A 16,985-nucleotide genomic window follows, 5' to 3' on the forward strand; every position below is an offset into this window, starting at 1 on the left:
CTTTTGGTGTTACTGCTCATGAGGGTGTCTTTTACAGCTACCACAGTCCATCCATTCTGGCTTTTAACTACAGAATCCTCCTAAACAAATTTTGATTAAGTGAAGAGGAGGGAGAGCAGTTAGAATTTACTCTGATTTAAGTGGCTAGTCATTATCACAAAAATTGGGAAGACAACTTACTTCAAGTACCACAGATGTATTTTTAATGCTTTTGCCTGAAAATCTCTGGCAGTTGTTACACTAAGCTCTGTTTTGAATTTGCATATGTTTTAAATTAAATATATATAAATAAATTTTGGAGGGACATGTTAGCTTTAGTACTTTCTGTTCTGCAGATGAAAAAAAACTAAGCCTTTTGCTGTACATAATTTTAGTGTAACCGAAGAATGCTGAAAATATTAAAAATGAAAACAAAGCCCAAACTGAAAATTTTACTGTAAATGGAAACTATGGGAAAAAATGGTGAGCTGGCTGCTTGATGTAAGAACTCCAGTACTTTGAGGAAATCAAATTGAGGAAATCAGATTTCTTTTCCCAAAGAGTCTGGAGCTGTCAGAAGTTTCTGATTTCCCAAATAACAGACTCTGGTGGCTTTTAGGGATTGTGAGAACCAATTATTTCTATTAATTTTGTACTCATACTAAAGTCTTGAGCATGTTTGAGAGAGTGCAGATTGGGACCTGTAATTGGCCATTAGTCCAATTAAATAATTTTGAGCTCAGCTAAACTGTGAATATGTGCAGGTGTAGCCAGTACTGTTGTCTCTGCTGTCTCTTAAATATTTGCTCTTATTTTCTTGTGAAGTAGCTGTTCTGTCTGTGATTTCTCTGCTTCCTGTGAACTACATTGGATGAGGGGAGGCTTTCACTGAAGGTTCCATGGTCATTGAAAAGGAGGCCTGTCATATAAATTATATGGATGTTTCAGGATTGTGTATCTATCCTGTTTTTCTTATGATCATTGATTTTGTGTTGTGTTATTTTGATTAAATAATTCATTTTCTTAGTATGAAAAGAAGAAAGGGCAGTTTTCAGTGAATAATCTGGCAACACTGAGCTTATGCATATGTAATGGAGATGAAATTCAAGTGGGTGAAATTCTGCCCATCCCTACAGTAAAAGGATAATTTCCTTACATGGAATTTTTAATTATGCCTTATGGAATAGGCTTGTACATTGGTCTCTAGAGTGAGCAATTCTGCTTGTGTTTTACACACCCTTAGAGAGCAAGGAAAGTTCATATGTGGATACTCAGTCTCAGCAGAGGAATGTGTCTGTAGGAGGGAATGCAGTGAGCTTGTGTGCTGCTCTGTTTGCAGACATTTAAATTGAAACCAGTGAGCTTGTATCCCTCTGCTGCTTCCATTGTAGAGCATCAACCTACAAAGTTTTGTCTTCTTGCCAGAGCAAATCTTAGTGTAGTGTTTGTACAGAAATGGTTTTCTTATAAAGATATACTTTGAAGAGACTGAAGGTGATGAGAACTGAAGTCAGATACTTAAACTGATTTAGCTTTTATTTATTTCCCTCTTCCTTAGGCTACAGTTCTGCATGAGTCATTTGCCATGGAATGAAGTTGTGGTTGCCACCATGGGGTTGGGGTTAAAGTAGAGGAGACTTTGGAGGAGGGGAATTAATATAAATTTATAAGATATTGCTTGCATAAATAACAGAAAACAATAGTATTTATACCCTTTTACAGTGCAGTTATCTAGAATAATACATACAGTAATGCTGTAGGGACATGGCTGCCATTCCACTATACATAGCTGACTTGTTCTTCTGTTTTATCAACCTCATTCTCGGTGAGCAGCAACGTATCCAGCAGAATGGCCGATGATGCTTGGATGGGTGAGCTCCTCAGCCTCATTGGGCTCTGGTACATAATGGGGTTAATCCCATTTCTCATCCCATTCATGACAAACAGCTTGGAATTTTCTGCTACAGAACTTCTGAAAGAGATCCTGCTGGAGCGCTGCCGAAGGGCCTTGATAGGCTTTGTGGTCCGATAGTTGCAAGTGATGTACCTGCTGAAAGCCTCCCTAAATGTTTTGTTGAAGAGTGTATATACAAGAGGGTTCACTCCTGAGGATACATACCCTATCCAAACAAATATCTCCAAAAGCTTTTGAAAAACCTCCTGGTTGCAGGAGTTGCACAGAACTGAGCTGATGTTTGTTATGAAGAATGGGCACCACATCAGCAAGAAAAGAAAAAACACAATCCCCAGAACTTTTGACGCCCTTTGTTCATTGGTAATCGTTTGCATGGACTTCCTCCCAATGGTGGATGTCCTGCTGATAGGCATGTCACTGGACAAAGTCTGGTCCTTTCTGGAGCCGTTTAGCATGGCCACCTTTTCTGGTGAGGAGGCAGGTGTTGTGTCACGCTGAAAGACTGTGGACACTGCTGACCAGGTGAAGCGCTGGGGCGGCTTGTTGATCAAATAGGCCTTTTTGCGCAGCACTTGGATGGTCAGTAAATAAGTGACGATCATGATAGCGAGGGGAATGAAGAAGGAAGCCACTGATCCATACAGAATGAAGTCATGAAAACGATCAGGCGTCAGGAAACACGTGATGTTTGTAGAGTTGCCATTTCCATCCTCAATGCCCCTGATAGGGACAGGAATTGCAATGCCTGTAGGAGAACAAACAAGTGCTTCAGCAGAGGGTAATCGCTTGCAATCGCTTCACTGAGTCTGAAGCCTCGGGCTTTCTAAAGAAAGGTAATTCCTGAGCTCTGGAGCAGGCATGGGAACACAACATGAAGTGTGGAGAGCATCACGTGGGTAATTGGGCAAACAGTACTTTGTAAGACTTGGCAGGCTGAGCTTTAACAGAGTGCCCTTTCTAAGGAGATTGGGCCTAACTCGTAGAGATTGAGGAAGCAGTATGAAGTTGCCAACTTTTCAAGTGTAAAACACATTAATTGCTTTGACTCTGGTTATTAGAATTAGTATGGCTTTTCCTCTAGTGAAATATGTTTCCCTAATGCCATCTCCCCCTTTTTTTTTCTCTTCCCCAGAGTAACCTTTGCACTCTTTGAAGGGCAATTTTGTAAATACGTAAATCTTGTCTTTCCCTCTTCTGTTAACCACATCAAGTGACTGGACACAGACAGCTGATTTTTTTTCACCCTGCTCGACTCTTTCATATATACAAGTAGCTAAATAGTTGCCAGAATTATGCAGTGTGTGTTTGAGATGGATTTGTTGTTTAAAGTCTCCTGCATATTTAGGAGTGTTTAAATGAGTCTGGCTAGCTCTGTAATTCACCACTGGTTTAAAAAAATGTTAACAGTCTTGTCTTTTAAATGAATTTTTTATAACCACTAAATTACAGTCAGCACTTCATTTGCCAGCAGTCTGACATTACAACAAAAACAACAGGTTCCTTGCTGTCTGGTGAAGGTGATTTGTGCAGTTTTCTGATACCACTTAATGAGATATAGGGATTTACTGTATTCCTCTGCTACTAGGCTTACTGAAGTTAGTTTAAAACAGCAAGAGCAAAATGGGTTTCCCTTCAGCAACTTGATCCCTTTTCTAATTAGAAGCACACATTCAGATACAGAAAGCATTTAAAATAAAGATTGAACCAAATTAACCTTTGATTTGGAGAACCTAGCTCAACTGCAGACTAGTTTTATGTTGGATAAAAAGAAATTGAAAAGTACAGTGCTGTTTAATGGCAATAAATCACACATTAAAAGGTCAACTTGTGAGTGTCTTGTCATGCTAAGTTTTTTTTTGGGGTGGAGGGAGGTGGGTTGGTGATAGAATAGAGATAGCATCTTTTCTCCTATCATCACAGCTCTTCCAGAATTTTTTTCAACTCAAATTTGGAGTTTGCCTTAGCCAAGAAGGTGGCTGTACCCATTCTCCTATGCATCACTGGACTTAATAATCCAGAATAATTTTGTTTGGTCTTGCACACAGAGCATACAGCACTAAGGCTGTCTGGAGCATGTATTAAATTATTTGAATTAAATGTTTTCACTTCCTTAGCTCATTTAACAGATTCATTTTTTAAGCATTAAAGACAGATTACATGCTACATGCACATCGCAGAGACACTGATATCATAGAAGTTTGTATGTTGGTATAAACTTCTTCATTTAAACTGTTCAAGGTTTGTTGTTTTGATTGTTTGGGGTTTTTTTGTTAGACATTAGCCTTTCTATATGCTGTCTCAGCCTTCAGTGTTAGCCTGGATGTTACCAGCCACTGACTCATATCTTTGCTATAAATAATTAACCCTTTTGTACTTCCTTTATGCAGAATTTTACCAACATCTGTTCAAGGCTTAAAGTTGTGTTTGGGACAAAATATAGCACCATGGGAGCATGAAATCTTGCTTTCCCAGGAGACATGTGCATGCACTATCTGCATACTAATACTGTGCATGCAGATATTGTTTTCTGATTTTTGAGCTTTCAGGACCATGAAGAGGAGTGATGATTAATACTCTGACTCAATCCTTGGCCTTTCTGGTGCGCCTAATAAGGAGCAGTGGTTCAGGCAAATTTTTATGATGTAGCTATGTATGATCCAAGAGGTGGACTTCGACCAGCCTGAGTGTTATGGTCCTCCAATCAATAGTACTTGGCCAAATTTTCCATTTTCTCCACATTTCACCTATTGTTTTGGACATGAAAAGCTTCTGTGTTCCTTTTCCAGTCTCCAGGTCCCACATACCTATTGAGATGAGCCAAACCACGATGATTTTGATGATTGTTGTAGCCCATGAATTGTACTGGCTGGCCTGGATTGGCTTTTTTATGGCAATATAGCGGTCCAGGGAGATGGCACAGAGGTGCATGATGGAAGCTGTGGAAAAGAGGACATCAAGGAACAGCCAGATAGGACACAAGGCAGTTGGTAAAGGCCAGGTATTGTCTGAAAGAGAACAAAAAACTCATTAGAATCTAAGCTTTTTGAGAACTTTCAGTGTGTCATTTTCCTGTGGCATCAGTATGCTTGAAAAGTTCATAGTACTACAGGAACTGAGCTTTGTCACTGCCTCAGATGGGTTCTGTCCTATATTGTAATTAGCTCCTAACTGGTATGGTTGTTGCCATCATATTCATCAGGCTACTGGTGTGCTATAAACCTTTCCCTGTCTTTTTGTCCTTTTGTGGCAAGGACTCTGGATTTAAAAGTTTATTTAAAATGGACCATGACTGGTTCTTGTGAGCCTACTATTAAATGATTATTTTCAGCTGTTTCTCATGGTAGAAGTTGATATATTAAATATATTTTCCTCCCTTGGAAAATTCTGCTGTACTCAATCAGTAAGCACATTATTAGTATTGCCAGGGAAATCAGTTCTTTGTTGAATGACGATTAGGGCGGGAAAATTGCATTTCTAATAAATCAGAAATTTATTGGTTTTAATTTCCTTGGTCAGCATAAATAGACCTGTGTGCTGAGAATACAAAATGAGCTGGACTTTTGTAATGTTCAGTCTTATCAGTGTAGTAACATTGCAGTCATTTGAGATTTAAAACATTTTTTCGTAACGTGACTGATAGATAGAGATGATAACAGTGCTGCTTTGACTTGAATTATAAACTCCAGTGGATGGAAAATTTTATGAAAACAAACATAGCAAGTACTTGTCTGCACTCTTACCTATGCTGGGAAACCTTCTGTGTTAAACAAAGAGAATGGATGGATGGAGCCCTGAACTGAACCTCAGCCATCCCCAAAGCAGACCACTCTAGGTGAGGATGACATAGGCAGTGAGGCAGAAGGGGAAGAGGCAGTTTGCTATAAATTTATTAACCAGAAAATTTTAGTATCTACCATCATTATTTCCTAAAATAGATTCTATCATTGAAATTATGCTTCAAAAAGCTTAGTCTATCAGACAGGTATGAGAAAGTTGTAATTAGTAAATTATCAAACATTTACTAATCTTTAGTTTTCATGCCTAGACTTTTAGCTGGCAGTAAGGTACCATGTATTTCTGAAACAGATTTCCTTTAAAAAAAAAAAAACAAAATGTATTGTGGCTTATGTAGCCAGCTGTAATTAAAAAAAAAAACCCAGTTAAAAGAAGTAACTAATTTGATGCCTTGAAATGTTTTTGCTCACTCCAGAAAACTGACGGCTTCTTTTGACTTTGTAATGAAGGATTAGTTCAGGTAAAACATGAACAATAGAAAGTGTGTTCTACAACTTGAAGGATTGCAGATAACACAGCTGGATTTCAAGTGAACAGCTAATGCTTCTTTTGGATAGTACTCGCATTCCCTGGATTATAACTGCTTTGAGTTCTGGAGAATCCCAGTGTAAGAAGTCTTTCCTTTTTTAGTTAATTTACTGCTTGCGGAAGAAAATACTTTGCAACAAAAGGCCCTTTTGCTTCTTTGAAATAAAGATACATTTAAACACTGGTCTGATACAAAGCAGTCTTGTATATTTTTTACTTGTAAGAGCTTTTGTGAGTTGACAAGTGGAACTGATGAGAGAAAGCTTTCAATTTTCTTTATTTTTGTCTATTTTTGTACAGGGTGCAGAAGGCAGTAGGTTATCACATTCATGATTAGAGCATTATCTTCTGCTGCATTTATTCGTGTGTACGAGAAGCTGGTTTTTGTCCAACAAAATCAAAGTAAACTTTAAATGCAATAACTGATAAGAACGGAAGATTATGGTTATTTAAATGAAACTAATCACAAAACCGATACTTTAAAGTCCAGAAGAGTCACACAGTTATCTAGGATTTATTCTGTGGTGTATTTTGCTATAAGTTACTTTAATTTGTAGGTTACACCTAACAATCGAAGCTAGAAGCTGTGTCCATTGTTTGAGGCAATGCTCTGGGCTGAGTTCTTGTGCTTTTCGGATGATGGTGGTGCTGTCTATCGCTGTTGGCTTATTCTGTTCATTTAGGATTAGGGAAATAATGGCATATTAATTTCCTTTCATGGCCCAGAAAGCATCTCTGACCCTTGAATGTGATGGTGACCTGCTTGGTTGCTGTCCTGCTTTATAATTCAGAATGTAAAATGATTATGTCCTGCCAAGTAGTGTTACAAAGCCATTAGCAGGTCATGCTCAGTTTGAACTGTTCTGATTCTCCTACTATAGATCTACATTGTGGAAGCAGACCAGAGCATTTACAGGGTAGAGATTCTCCCATTTTTCTTGGGAGCTAATAGGAATTGGATTTTTTTTTTAATGCCTCAGTTACCTGACAAAGATGCCTGCCTGAAAATTTGTCTGGTTTCTCCAGCTGTCAGGTAGTATAAGTTAAAAAGAAATTCCTTCTACCTACAGACCTTGCCTCAGATCCTCCCAGCACTGCAGCAGTGCCGCTGTCGAAGATTTTGCATATTTTGAGTCAAAATAAGACCAAATACATGCTTTAAAATTTGTCTTGCACCTTTAGAGTAGTAAAATGAACTTTTACTGCAACTGTCTGCCCTTGATTAATCTTTATTTAAGAAAAGTTTTATTTATAGGAAATACCTTAGAAATGTGTAATCCTTAAAACAAAGTACAGTATAGAAGAGCCGCTCTTGCTGTAAGCCAAAATGTTTTCAGAAAGCTTAAGAGAAAGCACAGCTTGTGTACATGTATAAGTATGATTGAGAGAAGTCTTTAAATAAACTTGGAAACCATTTATTCTTCTGTTCTAAGGGCTGCAGAAATATGTTACCTGTAAAGGGCCTTCTTGTTGTTATATAATGATGCATTTGCCAAGATGGAAATGGAAATATTTTCAGTCACCATCTCCTTTAAGCCTAAGCTTCAATCTTCACCCTGGTGTGTGTGTCTGCAGCTGCATGTGCAGGGCTCACCCTCGTGTGCTTGGCTCCGTGGGCTGCCAAGGCCTGATGTCTCCAGGCTGTTCTCTAGGATTTTTAATCAAAGTGGTTTTTTCAATTAGGCTTACTTTCTGATAAACCCTTGATGTCTTTGGATTTGAGATTGTGGAGAGTAGTCCCCAATTAAAGTTTCCTCTGGCAGTTTGCACAAGCAAGAAGGAAAATTTGTTGTGGTTATCATCAGTAATGGGGGAAGATTAGGACTGGTTGCTTGTGATTGATTAAAATAATGGTTTGCAACCTAGGATAATGAACATTGCTTTCTGATTTTAAGTGGATGATTATTAGGAGGAGAGACTGTATTTTAAAAAATGGTACATATGTTGTCTTCAAGTAGCCCATTGGCCACCAAGCTGTGGCCACCAGACTTCTTCCTGCTGCAGGCCTTGCAAATGGGAGAATCTCTCAAGTTTGTTTGCCAATTTCACTATTCAGTGAATTTCAGTAGTTCTGAGTGTTAGAAATTTGGGTAACTGTTTTGAAAGCTAGATTTTAGAGAATGCAGTTATCTCCTAGTGGGCCCTCTTTTTTTTTTTTAAGAAATGAGAAATATTTAGCAGGCTATAAAAGCTATGAAATGTTTATGTGTTCTGACACTCACATTCCAAAATTAAAATTGTTGTGTATGCTTGTACCAGAGTACATTTTGGTTGTTCTGCTGAGAATAAATAAAGTACTGCTCATGGCATTACACCTGCAAGTGAGTTTACAGATTCATTTATTTACTTATTTTTAAAAGGGGCAGCTCTTTATTATAGATACAGTCCATTTCTGAAGATTTTTTTGTGAGGGTTCTGTCAGGGTGTGGAGCCAATGCCTGTAGCAGATTTTGATTTTGAACACCCTGTGACACATTAGTTTGTACAGTCAGGATCTTAATGTGACTGCACTTCTGTTCACACCTTTTCCTTCAAATCTTCTCCGCATAATTAGATATCAATCCCAAATCGGAAGCATAATATTTGTACTCTATATCTAGAAGCTGCACCCAGCTCTTTCATTATTATTCCATTTTATGGAAACATTCCTGTGTGGAGGTGCCAGGAGGCTGGATTTAGTTTGCTGTCTGGCTGTCAATGACTTCTTTGTTCACATAGTTGTCTGGCTAATGTAGCTTCAAGATTTAAACTTGTTATGTATTTAATGCCAGTTCTGTCTTCATTCCAGTAACTCCTCATGTTTTGCTCATGCTTTGAACTTCTATAAACAACTCAGCATCTTCTCCCAGTTGGTGAAGAGGCAAAGCAGTTTTTCTGGTTGGCTGCCAAAGAAAGACTTGTGTGCAAGAAATTTCAGTTTTAACCACTGTTGTGTGGAAGGCGGGTTGTGGTCTTAATTAATTATAATTGATTTTACTACTTTCTGGTAAATTTCCTGCACCATGAAAGACATTTTTGTTTGACTTTTGAAATAAGATTCCTAGCATGCTTTAAACTGTTGTAACCAGGGTTTAGCAGTGGATTAATTGAGAAATTAAGGAGCAATAGAGTCCTTATGAAGTTATAAAGGAAAGATTTGTTAGTCTAGCAGAATGAAAATAATAATAAAATCCAAAACAAGAAAACTCCACCACTACCAAAAACCTACTCCACAAAATCCAGGATTTGCCTTCCCTTTATATTGATTGCTAGTAAATACTAGTAGTTTTTATGTCTAGTAGCTTTATTGTTGTTAGTGATGAGACCTGTGGCAGGCACTAAGCAGTTAGAGCATCCATGTGTAAGTATGGAAATGCATATCTGCTGCTTGCCTCCCACTCCTGTGCACATACATGTTTTCTATAAGTCACTGATTTTTTTTGGAGTTAGAAATCACTGTCTCAGTTATGTACATTCAGTTTTCTTTTTAGAAACTATTACTTTGGGAAAAAAAATCCCTTTTCTATGATCTCAATGCTGAATTCTGACCTCCTGTTCACAGTTCTGTTTAGGGAAAAGAAGTCCGTAACACACAGAAATTCTCAAGGCATTTAATGAATGAATAAACAGATTTGTTAATTAAGTGATACCAGTTTTCTGTACAGAAATTACTGATGGCCTTTCTGAAATATAGTTTGATTGTGTTTGCCCGTTGCTTAGGCAACTCTTAGAGTCTAGCCTAGGAAAAATGAACTCCTGCAGCCTTTCTTAGGACCCAGTGTATCTTAAAGGTAATTCTATAAATCATTAAGTTTCTTGAAAAACCTGTCTCACTGATTTTTTTTCCATTTATGATATGAAAAGAAACAAATTAAAATGTTTTCTTAAAGAAATTTTAGCAGTTAAAGAGAGAGACTTTCCCATGGAGTTGCCTCTAATTAGTTGTCAGAAGCAGTATCTGAAATAAAGCTGTGTGTGAGGGGCTGTGGAAAAATCATGCTTGTTCTGTAAAGACTAATGAGAAAGAAAATGTCACATCCAATGTTTGTTCATGTGAAAAAGACCTATTTTATTTCATATGAAGCAGACTAAATGACAAATACGTATCTCAAACATTAGATACATGGATTGAGGCTTCCTTGGCTTGACAGATGATTTACTTGTGATGTCTTATGAACCTGTGGCTTTCCCCGGGGTGGGAGGAAATCAGTTTCTCTGAAAGCAGTGCTGATAAAGTTTATCGTCACTGACAGTGCCAGGGACCAACTCTGACTGACCATGTAAATATGTGACTGCTCATTGAGTCAATACTCAGGTAAAATCAGATACATTACTCATAGACAGTTCAAAAAATACCTCTTCAGTGGGCTAAACAGATGCCTAGCCCAGATTTCAAGTTTTTTAAGAGAATACTGTCTGCAATTAGTGTAATATAATATAACAAATACCAGCATTGTGCTAATGTTGTTAAAAATTATATTACACTGTACAAATTCCCTGTGCTTCAGCTCATATTTGAATATTTTAAAGTCTTGGATGATTTTTGAATGGTTTGTTTCATAGGAAGGAATATCCACATAGTTGTACTTCCCATAAAGACATTAGGCTGTATTAAGGTGAGAGGAAGAGAAGATTTAGCATCCCTCATCCAAGTGATTTTTAAAATTGTAATGCTGGAAAGCAAACAACTTTTCTGTTTAAATTAGACCTCCCAAAATTGTACCCCATATGCAAACCTGATAAAACAAACACGCTGCACTTACCAAATAATATCATGAGAAGAGCAATTGGCATCACAAACAAACCCACGAGCAAATCTGCCACCGCCAAGGATGTCAGAAAGTAGTTGGTAGCGTATTGCAACTTCTTCTCCAGGGACACTGCCAGAATGACAAGTATGTTCCCCCCAATGGTGGGGATTATCAGCAGGAGGATCAGCAGTGCTGCCCAGTGCACTTTGTTTCCTTGTTCCTCACTTGGGTAGTCCTGCTTGGGTGCTCCTGTTACTGAGAGAGGCGACAGAGATCCATTGCCAGCTCCAGGTCCGTTCAGGGAGTGTAAAGGATGGGACATTTTTGTGTGCAGAGGAATGTCTTCAGGGGCTGTGTTTTGCGCAGAAGTTGCGTACGGTGTAAGAGTTCTCTGCTCCTCTCTGGTCCAGGATGGTCCTGAAGATAGGCCAGCATGGTCAGTATAGTGAACTGGTCATCTGCTATTTTGAGATATTGTTACCATGTCTGAGCTGGTATCCAGTTTTTTTATTCTTTGCCTTGCTGGGTGCGAAAGAGTTTTAAAAATGCAAGTCCTGTCTTGTGTCCATCTCTGGTTGGTGGGGTTCAGGGCTCTGGTCTCCCCTTTAGAGCGATGTTCAGATTTCAGAAGATTAAAAGGAAAAAATCAGTAGCTGTCAAAAATAAGCAGTGCATTAGCTTCCTCTTTTTTTTCTTTTTTTTTTTTTTTCCTGCAGCAGTAAAGAGTGATAGATGAATCTGAATGCAAAACAATTCCCTTTAGGTGCAGTCTATGTAGATTTGCTCCTTCTGAGTACAAACTGATGCAGAGGCAGATACTCGAGTTGTGTATGTGCAACTCCTCCTCTCCCGAGTGTCTCGTCTCCAGCAGCATGTGCGTAGGCAGACAGCAGTTCCCATATTTCCCCTTATTAAGAATCCTATTTCTCCTCAGAGGGTAACCCCAAAAATATCTTCAGAAATTATGTATGAGGTTTCCGTTTTAATCTCAGCGCTTCCTAATTTATCAGGTGAGGGTCAGGAAGCTGCAGACAATAAAACACTGCTGACAGTCTCAAGGGGACCATAGAGATTTATCGAACTGAGACATCTAAATTTACTCCTTACTTGAAGAGGTTGGGGTGAGTAAAATGCTTGTTTTTGTAACCTGAGCAAGGCTTTTATTAAGTACAGCCCGTTCGCTCCTGTTTTTCTCTGTCTCTGTCAACTCTGCTAAAGAATTAAGGCTTGCATTTCCCCCTTCAAGCAGAGACTCAAACAGCTGTCCCCACATTAAGCTGAACAGATGCTCAGTTACTGAGATTTGATGTGTTGCAGTTTTCAGGTGAAGAAAGCCTTACCTCTTTCTCTTGCATTTTAGTAGAATTCACTTTGCATCCAGGAAGATCCTTTATAATTTTATTTTTCATCATATGGTGGAAGTTGAGATTTTTCACTACTTTCTGGAAAACAAGTTGTTCATTTGCTTTTGGCTTCTATAATATTTCTGAAGCTTGTCTCTTTGTGTGCTTTTTTTGGTAACACATTTCTTGTATCACATTTCTTCTAGATTAAAAATTTCTATTTTGGGAAGACTATATTTCTTTTCATCCAGGTATTTTCTCTAACTCTGAAATGGAGGAAAATAATAATTCTTACCACATGTAAAAAAGGATAGAAATAAGGTTGTGTTCACTTTTGCTGTCCTTTAACTTCCATTCTTTGCTGATTGTACTGAGATGATCAGCAGAGTCTGTGTGCAGTTCTCTCTTTGCTCACAAGTGAAGCTCGCAGTTTGCTGCTACCCTTGTTCCTTGAGTGACTCCTTCCAGTGTATCCAGCTGCAGTGTTTGGAAAGCAGGGAAGGGAGTGGGTGGGGGGTTTGGCTGGAAATGGGACAGTGAGGGTTAATTGATTCACTGCTCTAGCACTAGAGTGTGTGCTCCCTGGACCTGGATCAGCATGTGCAGGTCCTGGAAATGACCCTTCCCACTGCAGCAATCTGTCTGTGCACCGCAGCGTGTCTGTCTGTCTGTCTGCTGCTCGCTCTCTAGGCTCTCTTGCTCACTTGCTTTCTGGGTGGAAGCACAGTTAACCCTAAAAAGTTCTACAGCCCTGTAAACACTCCAGGTTTTTCCTTGCCTAACTTTATAAAACTATTGTCTAGCACAGTTACTTTAAGTCTGTGTGCTGTTACTTTAAACCTTTCCTTCTGCAGCTGCTTTTTATTATCCTGAGTATTCTCTTTTGTTACCTTCCAACTTTCAGTCAGATGTGTGTATAGCCTCAGTGTCATCTTATAGTTCTGCATTAAAATGGAAATAGAGTTCACTTCCAAGGACATTAGCTGCAAAATTGGGTAATAAGTCCTTGACTAAGGCCAGAAGAGACCATGAGATCATGGTTTGACCCTCTGTATGACACCAGCCATTACATTTCATGAATTGCTAGTGCTTACCAGCCTTGAGCTGGAAGTCAGGTCCTCAGTGAACTGTGCATCAATTCATATTTCTTTTAAAAAGAAAAAAAAAATTGTTTCTGGAATGCAGGTAATGTGGGGCCAAAGAGAGAAGGCTGCTGTCAGAAATTAACAGAAATACTTAGTATATTGAGATCATACAACACAATTTTCAGTAGCTTTTACTTGTTCCTTACTTTTCCTGTTTAAAGGAAACTGTCAATAAGATTCCATGCTGTATTCATTTACATTTGAGAGCTGATTTCTTTATTCATCAGAAAAGTATATATTACAAAAATAAAAATTAATCCAGCTATGGTAATACTGTTTCCTTATCTGGCCACCTCTCTATTGTCACCACTGACCGTACTGAGAGAGCAGAGCACGTGAAAGCATATAAAAAGTGGAAATTGAGACAGGACAATACCTTATTTGGTTAATGGGCATTTGGATCCAGGTTTTCTTAAGCTCCACTATGTCTAATCAAGTTCTGGTTTATATTTTAAAAATCTTGAAGGATATCCTGACATTAATCTAGCTGTACTTGAAGTTTTTACTGCAGATTGTTCTGATGAAAGCTAATGAATACATTTTTATCTAATTGAAAAGGAAATTATTCTTAAAATACAGATAAAACCAATTATCTTAGGAACTTGCGGAAGATGATACAAGTTTAGTGGTAGATTGGCTTGCAAGCATTTTTACCTCTTTGGTGCATTGTTTAATTTCAGAGAGATGAAAAACATACCTGCCCTTTATGATGTTTTCTGAACTTTACCAGCTTTGAATCAGTTGAGAAACACATCCTGCTCTGTATCTGTTACAGACCTGCAGCAGGTTCTTCACTGTGTCTTCTGGGCAGGCTTTTTGTACAGGCCACTGTCCTGCCCCGTATCCAGATGTGTTAATGATGGTAAACTTTAAATCTTGCTAGACCCCACTCCTAGTCCAGTGTAAACTGAATATTTGAACCATAAATAGATATTACTTTTATTTTCCATCCCTTGCTGTTACTTCTGTTTTCAAGCTGCCAGTGTGATTTTATAGAGCCATGTCCCCATCAGATATAAGCTGTCTCTGGTGAGTGCTGTTCAGTCAGTACATATCATTCAAGTTCACTTGTTGGGCTGTACATGAGATAGTTGCAGGAAATTCCTGGTTTGGGAATAGCTGGGATCATTTTTGTCCAGAGAGAGAGACTGAATGTTTAGTCTACACTGAATATAGCAGTTTGTTGCATTTTTTCTCTGCAAGTTTTCTGTTTTCTATATATTTCCCTTTCTGTTGCACATTCCCTCCTTCAGAAATGACCACAAACTGTGCAGTTAGTATCTGCATTTCTACTTTGTTAACTCATTCATGGATGAAATGAAACTTCTGTTAAGCTTTTTTTTTTTTTTTTAATAATTGCCACTACACCACTAAAACAACTTGTGGAAATAGTTCTGTATAAAATGATTAATTCATGACCAATAGTTTAAAAAAGTTATAAATATTTAGAATCTTTTGAAATATGACTAAGGACGCTTAATGAGGAATTTAGAAGATATATTTGACATTGCTCTTCAATTCTCTGATGTTTCATTTTTCAATTAGTTGTATAGTCCTTAAATATTTAGACTAAAATGTAAGTGCATGTTAGTGATGCTTCAGATGCTTCCAGTTTTAGTCTCAATCATGAGACCAGTGTGATGGGTTTTTTCAGTATTCTGTATCTTTACTTACTCATGCTACCATATACTTACATATATATAATTTCATGTTTAAAAATTGCTGAAATATAAAGAAAAGTGGCAGTAATGCATTAACCTTGAAGATGTGCAGCTTACAGGATTGGAGACAAGCTACTCAAAGGATGAGGTTTTAACAGGTCGGTGATCTAAGACACTTGAAGTGGAATGTGCTCCAAGTTATGGCAGTCTGAACTTTTAGTTTATCTTGTTGCATGCCTCCTGGGGAAAAAAGATTACAGTGGATTGTTAAGAGCCAATGTGGCTCACTGTGATCCTCAACTTTCAGTAGCCCAATAGGGCTCTTGAAGGCAAAGCCTAGTGAGAACTACGATATCTGCAGATGTTGCAATTGTGAAGACTTTCAGAAAAAAAACAGTTTAGGTCAACACCAAAAGGAATCTGACCACCTTCAGTGTCCAGCTGACCTGGGAGGGTTTTTTTCATATTAGTCTGTCTAAACAATCAACATCCTGGTTTTCATTCTGTTGATTTTTGCACTAGAGGCTTAAGAAAAGTTTTCTTTCATCTCTCTTTGGAAGTAATGAAGAATTCAAAATTATCTTAGCTTGTAAGTAGCCTAGAATTTCTGAGAAACCAAAGTTTCAGCTTTTTATGGAAAGAATATGACATTTTATTTTTTTTTTTATATATATGTCCTTATATATATGCAAGAAATAACAGGCCCAGAAAGGAGTTCAGAATTGAGGCTAAGGCAGCTGGGCTGGAGTCAAGCAGCTCCTCTGTGTTTTCACTGGTTCTAGTTTTTGGGAAGATCCAAAATCCATAGTGTGGGGTGTTTGTTTCTTGCAGAGGTTTTAAGAGCAACCAGTTGGTGAGTAAAACTAATAAAATGCCAGCTGTTATGTTTTGCTGAGAATCTCTTATTGCTGTCTTGGTACATCTTTTCTTTATGATTTTGTTTGACTTCTGAAACAAACCAAGCTGGATCTTGGAGGAAGTCCTTCATCTGCAGCCCATTTATCACAGCAATAAAACTGATCCTGATGTAGGGTGGAAACAAAACTGTAGCTTACTACACTGTTTAAGTTCCATGGAAGAAACTTCTTGATATTTTTGGCTTCTTTATTCGTTTAGTTTCCTAGTAACAGAACAAAGTTGAAGCTAGTTATGATGTTGGTTTTTTTTTGTGTACAGGTCTGGGTTCACTGACGTCTGTGGTTTCATGGCTTATGTAGGAGCAGCTGAGCAATTTTCAGATAAAATGAAGGAAATAATTGGGCCATTTTTTTGTCATCATTTTGCTGTTGTAGTAAAATGTAATTGCAAAAGCACACTGCTTGAGTAAAACCAGTGTTAGGAAAAAAGGAAGGAACCAGTGCATTAAAGATAATTTGGTTTTCAAAAATAGACATTGCCTATCTTTTAAGATACACAGTCCAGTTTTGAGACATGCCTTAGGCTTTAATGTAGGAATTTTAAGATGAAATTACTGGACTATGTTATGGGAAGGTCATGCTAGAGGACTATAGTACATTGCTTCTGTCCTCAAAATATATTAAATCTACTCCAGGCCTAGAATTTTTACTGTGACTTTAAAGAGGAGAGAAAAAATTTGTGTCTGGAGATAAAATGTCCACCCACTGAATCTCCAAATGTTATTCTGGTATTTCATGTAATGTTATTTTCTGTGTTTAACTTGCAGTAATGACAGATATCTGCATTAGGACTGAGTAGGAGTAGCGAGTTGCTGAGTGTGAGTTGTGACAAACCATTTCTCTTTTTTAGGAGTGTTATTGAGATTTCTCACACTCTTCATTATTTCTGTCCATCTCCCACCAGTGTGTGCTCCCAGTGAAGGGCCAGGGGAAGGAGAACATGGCCATTTTTTAAACATAATCCCCAACTGG

General features: G+C 38.1%; 2 protein-coding genes across 2 annotated transcripts in view; one reads left to right on the forward strand and one right to left on the reverse strand.

The window, feature by feature from the left end:
* The window catches only part of PSMD1 (proteasome 26S subunit, non-ATPase 1), a 65,637-nt gene that overhangs the window by 22,996 nt on the left and 25,656 nt on the right, over positions 1-16,985 (forward strand). The window lies entirely within an intron of this gene.
* HTR2B (5-hydroxytryptamine receptor 2B) lies at positions 1,494-12,338 on the reverse strand. Its single transcript, XM_063167102.1, has 3 exons — positions 10,960-12,338; positions 4,699-4,899; positions 1,494-2,639 (listed from the first exon to the last, which is right to left on the reverse strand). The coding sequence occupies exons 1-3, from the start codon at positions 11,267-11,269 to the stop codon at positions 1,759-1,761; spliced, it is 1,392 nt and encodes a 463-aa protein (XP_063023172.1). The 5' UTR covers positions 11,270-12,338; the 3' UTR covers positions 1,494-1,758.

The sequence above is a fragment of the Melospiza melodia genome, chromosome 12 (genome assembly GCF_035770615.1).
Source record: "Melospiza melodia melodia isolate bMelMel2 chromosome 12, bMelMel2.pri, whole genome shotgun sequence".
Classification (NCBI taxonomy): domain Eukaryota; kingdom Metazoa; phylum Chordata; class Aves; order Passeriformes; family Passerellidae; genus Melospiza; species Melospiza melodia.